At 26.7% G+C, this 16,183-nt stretch overlaps 1 protein-coding gene across 1 annotated transcript in view; it reads right to left on the minus strand.

Moving 5' to 3' along the window:
- Positions 1–225: 225 nt before the first annotated feature.
- Positions 226–16,183, minus strand: part of LOC100209540 (dynein axonemal heavy chain 10) — a 107,052-nt gene continuing 91,094 nt past the window's right edge. Inside the window, exons 60-73 of the mRNA XM_065807620.1 lie at positions 16,014–16,143; positions 14,616–14,889; positions 14,277–14,536; positions 12,179–12,517; positions 11,650–11,850; positions 10,661–10,829; positions 10,221–10,357; positions 9,903–10,104; positions 6,652–6,783; positions 6,228–6,305; positions 1,433–1,605; positions 1,056–1,223; positions 642–968; positions 226–406 (exon numbers count right to left, since the gene is read on the minus strand). Coding sequence (XP_065663692.1) covers positions 260–406; positions 642–968; positions 1,056–1,223; positions 1,433–1,605; positions 6,228–6,305; positions 6,652–6,783; positions 9,903–10,104; positions 10,221–10,357; positions 10,661–10,829; positions 11,650–11,850; positions 12,179–12,517; positions 14,277–14,536; positions 14,616–14,889; positions 16,014–16,143 — 2,737 coding nt within the window. The 3' untranslated portion in view covers positions 226–259. The remainder of the gene's footprint in view (positions 407–641; positions 969–1,055; positions 1,224–1,432; positions 1,606–6,227; positions 6,306–6,651; positions 6,784–9,902; positions 10,105–10,220; positions 10,358–10,660; positions 10,830–11,649; positions 11,851–12,178; positions 12,518–14,276; positions 14,537–14,615; positions 14,890–16,013; positions 16,144–16,183) is intronic.

Here is a 16,183-nt window from a genome sequence, read left to right on the forward strand (position 1 = left end):
ATAAATATTTTTTATATATAATTATAATCATTATAAATACAACTAATATCATTAATTAATAATATAACAATTTGCTTAAAAAATCATTAAAATATTTACATATATAGTTATAGCATATATGCATGTGTGTATAAATGTGTTTGTGTGAGTGTATTTATATATATATATATATATATATATATATATATATATATATATATATATATATATACATATATATATATATATATATACATATATATATATATACATATATCTTTTAATCGGAATTTAGAGTCAGACACACCCCTTGTAAAATCCAATGCGATTGATGTTCATAAGTTGTAAGATCTGCTTCAAATACTAAGCCAACACCCATAGCGTTCCGGCGTTCAGATGTCACATACACTGGTGTTCGAAGTGTATCCTAGATAAACAGTAGTGTGAAATTAATATTATAAAAACCATAAAAAGATAACACATTTTATGAGTTCATTTGAATAAATTTAAGACAATAAAAATTTGCACAAGTGTTTCTTTTATGTTATGTTTGAGCACATGATAAAATAATTTCCAATTTGGTTTTATTCGCGGCGAGTAAAACCATAAGACGCGGTATTTATAAAAATTAGAGGATATACTGGTTTACACAGTTAACTTACTTTCAATTTTAATTTGTGACTCTCAATAGGTATTACTCTTAGTATAGGAAGTTCACATGTTAACTGCTTTGGTAGTGGTTTACATAGTGCTGATTTTTCTAAACTCCAAGAAGCTCCTTCTAAATACAAGCCTTTAATAAAACAGCCTAAAGCAGGTTTTTCTGTGACATCATTACTTTTCTCAAATGAAGTAACAGCAGTGTAAAGCGTAGAGCGATCTAGAGGCCAGCCGTTTTTTCGACAAGCAGCTTGAACAAGGGCAGTAAGATAAGATTCTGGAACATGAAGTCCAGATAACCAAATCACAGCTGGTTCAGACTCCTCTATCTAACAAAACAAATTTTAGCATTTATAGCAAACACCATATATTTAGGATATATAGTTAAACACTAAAAAATAAACATTTAACTATACCCAGCTCTTGTATTGTAAATGTCTTAGCATAAAATGTTCCATCCACGATGAAAGATTTTTACGAGTAGCAGGTGCCAACTTTTTCCAACTTTGTGGTATTTGGCCATTAAACAAGGCACGCGACACATCATCTAATTCATTATCCATCCCAACTTCCCCCGCAAGTGCCTAAGTAAAAAGTAAAATTGCAACTTTTTAATTATTTTTTTATTTAAGTAAAAAAATAACATAAATGTAACAGTAAATAAACCAAAAACAACAAAAAAATAGTATCATAATAACTTATTTAATTTATATATTTTAAATCTTAAAATTAAAAATGAATGGTCTAATAGAAAAATGTTTTCATTAAAGTATGTCGATACAGAAAAATTTACCCTTTTTAAGTTGATCAGTGTTACAGACATTTTATTGATTAAAAGATTAAATCTATCAAGCTCCTGTAATAAAACAACGGATGTTGGAGAGATTTCGTCACCCATTTTCTTTCGCACAGCAGCTATGTCATAAGAACGAGGAAGCTTGCTTTCAATATCAGCAACAGTTTTTCCTTTAAAAGTATGAAAATAAAGCGCATACAATTAAACAAAATAATTTTTTAAATGTAAAAATATTAGTGTGTGTGTGTGTGTGTGTGTGTGTGTGTGTGTGTGTGTGTGTGTGTGTGTGTGTATATATAAATTATGTTAGTGTATTCTACAAACAGAGTGCTCAATGTTCTTAAAGAACAGAGCAATAATAAATTAGTAAAAACACTTATCTAATTTTCAGTTTTCTTCAATATTATGTCAGGAATTAATTAATTAATAATTAGGAATTAATAAATTAGTAAAAACACTTATCTAATTTTCAGATTTCTTCAACATTATATCAGGAAGAATTCTTCCTGATGAACCTACTGATGGAGAAATATAATGTTGAAGAAAACTGAAAATTAGATAAGTGTTTTTACTAATTTAAATATATTTCCAAAATTTCTTTTCTGCACAATATAAATAAAACAATTGAGAAATAAGACTAGTTTTTTCCACTTATTAATAAAAACCATTTCTTTTTTTTTAACAAATAAAATTACAATACATGTTTCGACTATTTTATAGTTATCTTATGTATGTATGTATGTATGTATGTATGTATGTATGTATGTATGTATGTATGTATGTATGTATGTATGTATGTATGTGTGTATATATGTATGTATGTATGTATGTATGTATGTATGTATGTATGTATGTATGTATGTATGTATGTATGTATGTATGTATGTATGCACATACGTGTGTATGCATATATGTGTGTGTGTGTATGCATATGTGTGTGTGTGTGTTTGTGTTTATAGATATATATATATATATATATATATATATATATATATATATATATATATATATATATATATATCTGTGTGTGTGCAATTGTGTGGGTGTGTGTGGTAACCATGAGCGAGACTAGGTTTTTTCAAACCGAGACGAGACCGAGACGAGAAGTTAGTACTTCTCGTGAGACTGAGAACGAGACGAGAAATTTAACAATTTTTGAAAACAAATTTATTAAAATCCAGGTAAAAAAAAAAATGTAAACATGGTTTTGACAAATAGACACAAATTAACCATGAGCGAGATCTCGTCTCGTTCTCGTTTCTCATGAGAAATGGGACTTCTTGTGAGAAATGAGAAATAGAACGAGAATTAAGTATTAGATTATTTTCCAAATTAAAAATTATTATAATTTACAAAATGCTTAATAATTTGTTTTTTTAATTAATTAATATTTTGACTCCGTGATTTTAATTAGATTTTTTAATTAGATTTTTTTCAAAAATCTAATTAAAAATATTTAACTAGTTTTTAAATATTTTTAATTAGATTTTAAATACAAAAACTTTTTGTATAAAATGGTGCACTTTCGACTTAATTTCATTAGTTTACCAGTGGAATTCAACTTGACACATATTGTTCATATTGAAAAGAAATATTCTTGCCTCATTTCAACGATCAAAAATGTCACCAAGAAAAAACAAAATCTGGAGATATTTTCAAAAAACAAGTGACGGTGCTGAATGCAAGGGGTGCAAAAAGTCTTTGAAAACAAAAGATGGAAACACAAGCGGACTTCATCGTCACCTTGAAAAAAAACATAGCCAAGATTACGTTGAGTAATCAGTGCATTACAGTGGAAATCAATCGAGAGAGCAGTAGAAATTTTGGCACCACTTAAAGAAGCTACAGAAACGTGGTCGGCTGAGTCTATTCCAACAATTAACACCGTAGCCCGATCATCCAGACACAACTTACACCCAGAGAAAATAGAACCAATCATCTTAATCAGAGAAAACATTGTCTTGTTGGAAAAGTTTGGCAAAAAAATTCTGAAATAATATTTGAAAAAGTTGTTTACATTTGACAAATGTCATTTGTGTCTATTTGTCAAAACCATGTTTACATTTTTTTTTTTTACTTGGATTTTAATAAATTTGTTTTCAAAAATTGTTAAATTTCTCATCTCGTCTCATTCTTGGTCTCACAAGAAGTACTAACTTCTCGTCTCGGTCTCGTCTTGGTTTAAAAAAGCCTAGTCTCGCTCATGGTTAACACAAATGACATTTGTCAAATGTAAACGACTTTTTCAAACATTATTTCAGAATTTTTTTGCCAAACTTTTCCAACAAGACAATGTTTTCTCTGATTAAGATGATTGGTTCTATTTTTTCTGGGTGTAAGTTGTGTCTGGATGATCGGACGACATTTCCACCTGAGCTAAAAACTCTCTCTGATTTAGTTGAACTTGTTGGAATAGCTAAAATTTGTCTAGCTAATGAAGAGAATTCTGGCAATGTATTTGAATGCAATTTCCACCAATCAAGAATCGGAAAGTCTTTTTTGGCATCAGGGAAATATTTATACTGGTACAATTCGCTCAAAATAGGATTCAGTTCAGATGTTGGCTCTTGTGTTTCAAGTCTGGCGTTTAACTTGCGCTTCAGTTTTGAATTAGGGGACAAATTTGCTGAAAGGACTCTGGCAACATGTTGGCACTCAACATTATCCTTAACCTGTGAGGCTAACCATTCTTTTGTTGTTTGAAATTTTTTGAAGGGCTTCAAGTGAAGTCCCTTTAAAGCAGGATTTAAGTAGTTTGCTGCAGCACTCAATAAGTTTCCAGTGTGACAAAGAGAAAATCTTTTCTCAATGCAGCTTTTCAAGTTTTTTGCATACAAGATACTGTAGCCATTTTTTCCATCCGTCTCAATGAATTGATCAATTTTGTCATGGATTAAATAAAGAGAATCGGCTACGGTGTTAATTGTTGGAATAGGCTCAGCCAACCACGTTTCTGTAGCTTCTTTAAGTGGTGCCAAAATTTCTACTGCTCTCTCGATTGATTTCCACTGTGATGCGCTGATGGTCTTTGAAGAAAAAACATCTTCATTTGCACATAAGCTGATAATTGGACTCTTTAGATGTAGGATAGAAGCCATGCAATCCAGTTCACTATTCCATCTTGTGTCAACAGATTGGCGTAACTGTCAAAAATTGATTCCTTGAGCGTCTGATTCTGATTCAAGCAACTCAGCTGCAACTGTTGACTGGTGAGTTAAAGAAGCCAAATCTTTGCATGTTTGCAACGCATCATCCATTCCAGCATTCCTTCCAAATGAGTCTCGAACTGCACATTGCAAAATATGATTGTTGCACAAGTATTGGTCAAGGCACTTTGACAATTTGACTGCAAGTTTCATGTTTCTTGCCTGGTTATTCACGCAGTACATTGGCAAATCGGCAGGCAAATTTAGTTCATCTAAGAAAGAACACAGCTTTCCTTCAATTAAGATACCTGTGTGTCTGCCTGGGAACTGTTGGGCATGGGGTGTCCAGTGATGTAGTCTCCAATTTTCGTCAATTGCATGAAAAGTCCAAGAGATGTAGCTGTCCTGAGCTCTAGAAGTCCAAAGGTTAGAAGTAAATTCAGCACTTTTTAGATTTGGCGTAATCTCCGTTATTATGCTCTTCATTCCAGCTTGAACTTCTCTTGACCGAATTGAAAGCTTTCTTGAATATGTTGTTCTGTTATGAAGGCTCAGTTTAGGGTTTGCAATGTCAAACATTTTCTTGAAACCTCTTCTTTCGACTGCTGAAAAGGATGCCAGATCAGTGCAAAAGTAATCTAGTCTTTGTCATATTTGGACTTTGTTTCAAGCATTTCGACCATAGTTCGTTGTTTCTTCTTAGGAGGAGGAAGAAAAGAGTTGTCAGTTTTTTCAGAATACTCAACGTAATCTTGGCTGTGTTTTTTTTTGAGGTGACGATGAAGTCCGCTTGTGTTTCCATCTTTTGTTTTCAAAGACTTTTTGCACGCCTTGCATTCAGCACTGTCACATGTTTTTTGAAAATATCTCCAGATTTTGTTTTTTCTTGGTGACATTTTTGATCGTTGAAATGAGGCAAGAATATTTCTTTTCAATATGAACAATATGTGTCAAGTTGAATTCCACCGGTAAACTAATGAAATTAAGTCGAAAGTGCACCATTTTATACAAAAAGTTTTTGTATTTAAAATCTAATTAAAAATATTTAAAATCTAATTAAAAATCTAATTAAAAATTTAATTTGTTTTTGTCAAAAAGAAATTAAATTTTTAATTAGATTTATTAAAATCATGGAGTCAAAATATTAATTAATTAAAAAAACAAATTATTAAGCATGTTGTAAATTATAATAATTTTTAATTTGGAAAATAATATAATATTTAAGTCTCGTTCTACTTCTCGCAAGAATTTTCTATTTCTCGTTTCTCACGAGAAGTCCCATTTCTCACGAGAAACGAGAACGAGACGAGATCTCGCTCATGATTAGTGTGTGGGGATACATGGATGTGGTTAAAAGATGTGTGTGCGTAAAAAGTTTTAAAATAGATTAAAAGCAATCTTTGAAATTTTTTTAAAAAGGTAATGATATTTTAGATTATGTAAAATTCTGTTCAACCACAAATGTCTAGCATTCAAAATCATCTATAAGATTAAATATAATCTTTTAATGTTACTATAACAAAATTGGTGTCTGATTCATATCATGACTTTCTTTTTAAAAGTATTGTGTTGAATACTAACAAAAGTATTTTAGGAGTTTAAACAAAAATATTTTTACATGTGAAAAATGATTTATATAAATTTACCAATAAATTCATCTCTACTAATACCACCAGTATCAACATCTGTCTGTGGTTGCAGCTCAATTAAGTGACTCCACATATCTAAATTAAATTAAACAAATAATTAAATAAATTATAATACATGTTTTGACTATTTTATAGTCATCTTGTATGTATGTATGTATGTATGTATGTATGTATGTATGTATGTATGTATGTATGTATGTATGTATGTATGTATGTATGTATGTATGTATGTATGTATGTATGTATTAAGTGAGACCACATAACTAAATTACATTATACAAACAATTTTAATAATTATCATTATTAATTTTATAGTATTATCAAAAACAAATTTTTTTAATTACATATTAAAATACCTTCTCTTTAAACAAAAAAAAAACAAAACAGTTTAAAGAATAAAAACAATATAAATAAGTTTTACCTCTCGCTGCTTTAGTGTAATATCTAATCTCAGCATTGGCATGTAAACCAAACACATTAGGTGAATTATTTAGGGGTAAAGCTTCAATAGCATCAATATAGATATCACGATTAAACTCACGTCGTAACAACACTAATTTAATAAAAAGGTTCATTTAATCTGTCTTTACCTTTCCGAATTCAGGGTTACTATAGTGAAAAAGCTTTTCACTTGTTTTTTTTAATATCATAATAGACACTGTGACCACTAAAACTTTGTAAAATATCATCTTTAAACTGAAGTAATAACACTAAAATTTATATCAAACATTAAATAAATCTATTCAATTATCACTCTAAAATAATATTAAATTGCGCAGTAATTATAACCATTGCACTGTATAAAAGAGCTTTTTGGCTAAGCAATAAATGATCTGATTTTACAGAAAAGATTGACTAAATTTGTGTTTTTTTACAAGTAATAAGTTTTCATTGTAGATTCTTTATCGTTAACACTTGGGGCCAGTGACTAGATTAAATTTTGCCTTATGGCTTTATTTTTTTCCCAATCTTTTTATCTTCAGTCATATCCAGAAATTGATAACTGTGACGTACATGTTTTGGAAGAATATTGCTGCATATTCTTAAATTTAAAACATAAAATGATGCCAAAAGTTGCTTTCACAACTAAACAATTTAAATATCAACAGTTATCTGTTGTTAAACTTTTAATCCTTAAGATGCCCTGATATAACAGTTTTGGTATAGTCATTGAAATGAAGGTTTTTTTTTTTCTTTAAAGTATGTAAATGATTAAACTATTGTCACAAACAGTAATAATACTAACAGTATATTAAATAATACTAGTGCATATGAATTATTAGATATATTTTAGGTAATTATCTTAAAATTCATTATTTTAGTTAACATTTTTTTTTAATTTTTGGCCGAAATTTAAAAGTTATGATTTTTTTTAAAAAGAAACAAAGATGTAGTATTTTACTTATTTACATATATATACAAATAATACATATATATACAAATAATACATATATATGAAATAGTAATTGAAGTTGTCTTTGTAGCTCTATTATTGTTAAGCAACATATTAATTTGTTGTGCTTCATTTATATCTTTTGATTTTTTTACTGAATTTCCAGTTCCAGTTTTCCCCTGAAGTAATTTCTTTGATATCAATAAGAAGGAAGCATATTTTACTTGCTTCTATGCATTCTTTTTTTTGTACTTGATAGTATGATCCAACGTTTTAAAAACACTCATTATTTCATTTTAATGTTTTTTATTAAATATGCCTTTAAGTATAACATTTTAAAATCTAATGAGTTAAACATTAAACAATGTTTAAAAGTTTTTCTGTTGGTTAAGAAAAGTTAGTTGATTTCTGTTTTATAGAATGTTTTATAGAATGTTTTATAGAATGGGTTTAGAAACTGAAAAGTCTGGACATATATTTTGACATTTTTAAAAATTAATTTCTTTCAGTTAAAAAAACAAGTTTAAAACTATTTAATAGTTCTTTATTTATAAGACTAATGACTGACTTTCTTTCACTGTCATTTAAATTTTTTTAATTTTTAAATAAAACTCTCTGATTCTTATCAAAATATGAAAAAAAATTGTTTGCTTGTTTGTAGGAATATAAGTGAACTAAAGTGTGTTTATTTGAACATTTTTTGACTAATCTAACTCTAATGGATATAGTGGTTAGTAATTTTGATAGCACTCAAGTTTTTATAAATGGTTAAACAGCAACAACTTAGACCTCTTTCAGATCACACATTTTCTTATCAAGTGACAATAGGCAGCACTTACTGTTTTAAAATAAATAAAAACCAAAAAATTAACATTTTAAAATATTCAAAAGTCTGTTTGACAGGTAACCATTAGACTTTTATATTTAGTATACCCACATATCTCTTATATGATAGAACATATGTAAATTAGTCTAATTTTTGCATGCTTTTTGTCCATATATTTTAGCAGTTATATATTATTAAGGAGTAATTGCATATTTTTATTATTTTTGAATTGCATTCGTTTAGCTCAATATATATTTAAAATTAAAGATTGCAGCAATTAAAAAAACTACCTAAAAAATGATCTCTTTGTACATAATTTCTCTAATCAAACCATTAAATATATATGTATTCCTAATACACATTTTTTCTATGGTTCCTTTAATTTATTTTAAAGTTAAATAAATGGTATAAAGAAGATTTAAAACTCAGTTATGTGTGTGTCACACTACAACCACAGTTATGACTGTGATTGTAGTGTGACACACTACAATCACAGTCTACCCTGCAAAGAATACATCTAAATTAATGTTTGCATGATACAGAAACAATTTCATACCACATAAGCAAAACTTTATTTTTAAACTTTATGTTTGTGTATAAACATTTTATGTTTATTTATACAAAAACGTTATGTTTAAAATTTATAATTAAATGATTTTATAATTAAATTTACAAGCATAACAGTAGTATGTTTATAGAACAAATATAGATAAAAAAGCTTTAAAAAAAATGTATTTAAATAAAAAATAATATACATATAAAATAATATAAATATATATATGTATATGTTTATATATATATATATATATATATATATATATATATATATATATATATATATATATATATATATATATATATATATATATATATATATATTATAAATATATATACATAAATATTTATAATATATATATATATATATATATATATATATATATATTTATATATAATATATATATATATATATATTGTAGCCCGCTACATACTTACACAGTAGATATAAAAAAACAAAACAACCCGCTACATGTCTACCAATATAAAATGTATAATACAATATGTTTTAAATAAATTTAAAAAAATATTTGGAGCAAGTGTTAGAGATGTAAAAACAAAAGTTGCAAAAGTAAAAAAAATTTAAGTTTAATACATTACTTAATTTTAGTTAAACTTTCAAGTCAAAAGTTATCAGCATTAATTTAATTTGTAGGGTAGCCCACGCAATTGCAAGGAAGAATTTTTTTTTTCACCAAAACAATCATAAATTAAATCTTTTTTTTTTTGCTAAGATGACTTTCACATTGATTATAAACAAAGTTCATTTTTTACTTTTTTTTATGTAACATAGTTTTCAAGTTAAACTTGAAAACTATGTTACATAAAAAAAAAACGGGCAGACAGATAACCGCAATGCTATTATATAATATATATGTACACAAATATATAGTTAAACCTTTTGATTTGTCAGTAGATTGCTTAACACTCTTAGGAGCAGCATTTTCTGGACATTTTGGGATAAAGTAGTCAACTTTATCATCGTGATAAAAATGAAAAGGTTGGAAAGTATCGAATATAAAATCTCCCATATATTCATCCATATATGTGTTTACAACTCTACGATCAAAGTTGTCTATTACTCTCCCACCATACATCACCTGATTTAAAGAAAATAGTTTTTAAACATATAAAATGTTTTACATTTTACATAAAATTCTAAATAGAATTCTGAACAAAATTTGAAACTTTATGCTTTTTAATTTCATTAAATTACCTCACCAACAAGATATTTTAAACTAGCCCAAGGAATTTTAGAATCAGCTTGTTCATAAGCTTTACTTAAGTATGTATCCATAAGTTGCATAGATACAAAAAAATCTGATTCATTGAAATCATAAGCAATATTCCAACCTGATGGATAAATAACACAATACAAAAGTATTTCATAAAATTTTTGAAAATATTAATTATTATCATTAAAAAAAAATATTTTTTTCTATAATAAACTTTTTTTAATAATGCACAGATCACATATAATGTTTCAAAACATTGTTTTTTTTAAAAGCATTAATTGTGTTCTAAAAAATAGATAGGAATGAAGAAATCATATTAAACTAGCATAAACACTAAAATAAATGGGTAAACTTTCAAGAACATGTTTTGTAAAAATAACAAATTAATTTTCAACTAAAAGCAGTATAACATAAAAAATACCTATTTTGCCATACTTTCTTCTTTCTTGGACAACTGCATGAAAGAAAGCCAATACATAAACCAAAGTAGTAAATGCTTCATGTGGACAATGATTCAAAGACAAAGCACTAATTTTTTGAATTGTGCTTCTTAAGTTTAACTTTAAACCATTTGGTGGTTCCGTAACAACCTGAACACATAACACACAATACATATTTCCTTTTACTATTAACTTACTTAATTTTAATTTGTAAGATAGAAACTAGAAATCATGTTATACATTTTGATGAATCGCAACCTTCTCACTGAGTCCTCTATTTAACATCTTGAATAATCCTTCAATACTGACCTCTCTAGGAAACCATAAAAATTTATTGCAAACCATTCATTGTAAAGTTATTATCTGCGTAAGTTGCTCAAGCTCAATATATTCTTATTCCTGATTTTATTCTTTATCTTTACAAACCTCGTCCCTGTATCAAATACTTTAACCTTTACAAACATCCTATACATCCCTGTATCAAATTCTGTTGTCAAATTTGACAACAATATTTCATACGGAAAATACTGTTTTCAAATACAGTTTTATATTTATTTATATATACTACCATCTTCATGTTTTACTGGCACATACACCCTACAACTTTTCAAGTCTTCTGTTAATCGTTTCCTTGCACTTTAACATTATTCTTTGTTTCCTAGTAACTCCCAACTTAATAGTGGTTGCTTGCAGCCTTGTTGGAAGTGAATAAGTTTAAAAATTTTCTTATGCATTTAATTTACTTGTGTAAAGTTTTTCTTGAATTTACAACAATTAATAATTTTTTATTCAAGATTTTTTACAGTGAATTTTTAGGGAATCTTATATTTTGTTATAGGTTTAACCAAAAAATAATATATTCAAACTGATGTGATAAACATTGCATAGAGTATGAATATTAAACTCAGTTCTTATTTTAACCACACTCAATTAGTTCAGATTTTCAATAGTTTCAAAATACATTATTTACCTTTAGGGAACATTGCACTATACTGATAGGAAACTCTGGTGTTGGATCAGTAGTTAACCATAGTCGAAAATCAGGGTGTGGCTTACTAATTTTCTCAAGTATTTTCTCTAGTTCCCTCAACCAATTAACAAGTAAATGACAGTTTTGTAGCATTAACCAGTGGCCACGGCTAACAGCTGTTTCTAACAGTAGAAGTGCAGGCTAAAGAAAAAAAGTGCAGGCTAAAGAAAATCACATTTATAAAACAATACAATAAAATAATACAAACTCAATAATAAATAAAATAAAATAATACAAACTTAAATCAATACATACATCAACTAATTACACTAAAAAACATGTTTAAAAAGTCATACATAATATATAATATAGGAAAAGAAACTTTCTAAAAGTTTTTACACTTATTTGAACAAAACTCAAATGAAAAAATATTGAAAACTAATTATTTTAATTTTCAATCGAGTTATAATTTTTATCATATAAACTCATATACAGTGTTTAAAGTTAATTATAATAAATAGATTGTCACCTTTTCTTGACCCTGTCCCATTGCTAGGTACTTAAGTTTGTTAACACCAAATCCACTTCTCTCAGCCAGTTTCATAAGTTCACTGGCAGGATCTGAACCAGGACTTAAAATAAATATAACTGGAGATAAAGGAGATGATTGCTCTAAAATGGCTTCAAATGATATCATTGGGGGAGTCACAAATTGTTCACCCAATTGAATCATTACAAAATTAGTAATAGCTCTATAAATGCGATCTACACGAAAACAGCGCAATAGAAGAAGCTTTTGAAAATCTGTAAGTATTTCATTATATTTTAACGGCAAAGCACATGTTTCTGGAGAGTCATTATTATTCCACTAGAGAAAAATTTTTTTATAATACGATAAAAATACATACTTTTAATTATACATGTTTCCTTTAAAGCATAAAAGTAACAGAATTCAAAATATTTTGTTCTACATTTTTTATAAAGCAAAAATTCAAAATTTTTATTCTAAAGTCAATTATCATCTATAATTGATAACTGATATATAATCAATAGGTAAATAGTAAAAAATATATAACTGATAACTGATATATACTGATAAGTAATTTAATGTATGTATGTGTATATATATGTATGTATGTGTGTATATATATATACAACCCTCTGAAATAGGAAAAATGAGGTCAGCAATTATTTGTCAACCTCATTTTTTTAGAGGTCGGCAAATAAAATTTAATACAAAGGTCTTACCATAAAACATAGAAACGAGGTTGGCAATTTTTTGCTGACCTCAAACACTTCTATGTCGACAGTTAGGTCGGCATTGAATGCTGAACTTAATTCCGAGGGCTGTATATATATATATATATATATATATATATATATATATATATATATATATATATACATACCTACATATATATATATATATATATATATATATATATATACCTACATATATATATATATATATATATATATATATATATATATATATATATATATATACATACATATATATATATATATATATACATATATATATATATATATATATATATATATATATATATATATATATATATATATATATATATATATATATATATATATATATATATATATGGCTTGACCATCTTAAATTTTTAAAAAATTTAAAAATTAAAGATGACCAAGCAATGGAAAAGTTTAAAAATTATATAAAGTTTTCTTTTAATTGATAGCCTATCTGCACAAACCAAAAGTCCTCAGTCAATGTAGCAGCACTCCTTGCATGTTCTACCTATTTGTCATTTAATGTAGCAGCACTCCTTGAATGTGCCTATTTGTCAGTCAATGTGGCAACATTCCTCACATGTTCTATTTATTTGTTAGTTTATGTAGCAGTACTCCTATAGTTTCACAATTAAACATACTATTTGTGGTAAAAAATGGCTCATAATGACTCTTTGTGTTTAAAGAAGACAAAACCAAGTACACTTTATGTAAAAACTATTAAATTTAATTGAGAAAACTAATTAAATTTTATCATATTTTAAAAAACACAAAAATGTAATTTAGTGTTCTTTATGTACACACACAGATATATATATATATATATATATATATATATATATATATATATATATATATATATATATATATATATATATATATATATATATATATCTAAATCAGTTTATATGTACACACACATATAAACTGATTTATTAGAAATAATTCACTCTAACTCAAAACTTCTTTCTCACTCAAAAGTTTTTATAAAAATTATAGAAATAAACTAATCACAGATCTATATGATACACTGATCTATATGAGATATAAAATGTAGAAAAAGTTCTAACATAAAATTTTAGAGGAAAGCCTTAATATTACTTTTTCTTTGAAGATCTGAATTTTTTTTGAATCAAAACTGCAAACTTGATTTACAACTTAAAGTATTCGCCATAAAAATTATTCATGCTGATGCACCAAATGTTGGCCATAAAAACTATTCATGCTGATGCACCAAATTTTAAAATTACAAGCCATAAATTTACAAAAATGTTTTTTCACACATAGTTAAGACTAAGTTATGAGCATTTTTAAACAACTTTATTTTTAAATAATTATAAATATTGAAAACCAACCTCACTCCACAGTTTTTCATTTTGTGAAATATCTTCAGGTAGTGTTGAAAAAACATCATGTGAGACAGTACTCAATTTAATAATATCTTCCCAACCTTGGTCAGATAGCCACTGAAAAGGTTTTTTTCGAGATGTTTTCTCAAGAGCAATATTTCCTTTTATAAAAAAATCAAGTTCTTCTTGAGGAAGCTTCTTATCAGCTTGCAAAATTTTTATAGCCATTTGAAATGAAAACAACAATTTGTGACGCTCAAATAAACCTAAACAAACTCTATTTTTATAACTTACATATAATTTAACACACAGATTCAAAAAAAGTTTACAGTAATAAAAACCTGCCTGTGCACGCATAGTTATACAGATTAATAGTAAGTGTATCCATTATGCTTTTTAGGCGTTTAGGAAGTATAGAGTCTGGTAAGCTTTTCTTTAGAGACATGTGAAACAACTCAAGGTAAGAGTTTAAAGAATATTGATACATAGAATTTATTGTTGACATTTCCACCAAAACAAAAAAAAGAACAGCACCAAGTTTTGCGGCAGGCCGATAACCATCACGTAGTTTATCAATATCAATAGCTGTTTTTGCACCAAGCTTTAGTTTCTCAGCTACCTATTACCATTAAGAAAATTTCAAATAAAATAAATAGTTATCAAAATAAACTAAAAATTATGTTGCAGGTGATGGGTTAGGGGTTTGGGTTAGGGGTTGCCCTAATAGTATCGACATATGAAAAAGATCTATTAAAAAAATAGTAATTACTTTTTTTTATAATCATTATTTTTTCATTATCTTTAAAACATTAGATACAACTCAAATCTACATCTGAAGTAGCAAATACTGTTGAACTACTATAGGTACATGACACAAATTAAAATAATAATAAACAAAGAGAATTTAAATGTCATAATTTAAACCTTTATTTTTATTAGTTATTAAGATTGATCATTTTTAAGTTCTATAAAATATGTTGTTATGCTGTATACAATCAAAATTATGCTGTATACAATCAAAAATATGCTGTATACAATAAAAATTATGCTGTATACAATCAAAATAATGCTGTATACAATCAAAATTATGCTGTATACAATCAAAATTATGCTGTATACAATCAAAATTATGCTGTATACAATCAAAACTATGCTGTATACAATCAAAATTATGCTGTATACAATCAAAATTATGCTGTAATATATGAGGTATATATGATAAAGTTATTATTAAGTTAGGTGTTAAAAAAAAGACCTCTATATGTAAATTTTAATTAATTCAAATTCACATCATAACTATTTAGAATTATCTGCAATTGACTCATAGATAGTTTTACCAGTCAGTTTTACTAAGTCAGAGATAAATAATATACATCTGCATATCTTATAAAATATTTGTGACTGAATCCTACATGATATAACTTTTTATTGTAATATTTTGTTGTTTTTAAATAAAATAATTCCAATTAATAATCACAATTAGAGAAAATTTTGATTTTATAAAAAATTTAATTTCAAATATAAGTAAATGTTAGATTGTATAAAAGTTGTAAAACAGACAGAAGATCAGTAAAGAAGTAGACTATATATTGGCATCCTAAACTATACATTAAAACTCTAAATGGTTTTTAACAAAATTTACACAAATTATTGCTAACAACTTTTAAAGAATAAAAATGGTTAATCTGTGACTATATTCATGTTTCACATTAATATAGTCTTTTAAAACATAATTTAAAATACTTCTGTAGCTTTAGCTTTTGTCTCTTCAAGTGTTTGAACTAACTCAACATTGTCTAACATGTTTCCAGTTGAAGTAGCTAGCTCTCGAAGTAAAGTATCTTCTAGATCTTTTAGAAGACGTTTGTTATAACTAAGTAAAAATGTTTTAAAATAAAATTCATAAATAGCAT

This window comes from Hydra vulgaris, chromosome 10 (assembly GCF_038396675.1).
Source record: "Hydra vulgaris chromosome 10, alternate assembly HydraT2T_AEP".
In the NCBI taxonomy this organism is placed as follows: Eukaryota; Metazoa; Cnidaria; class Hydrozoa; order Anthoathecata; family Hydridae; genus Hydra; species Hydra vulgaris.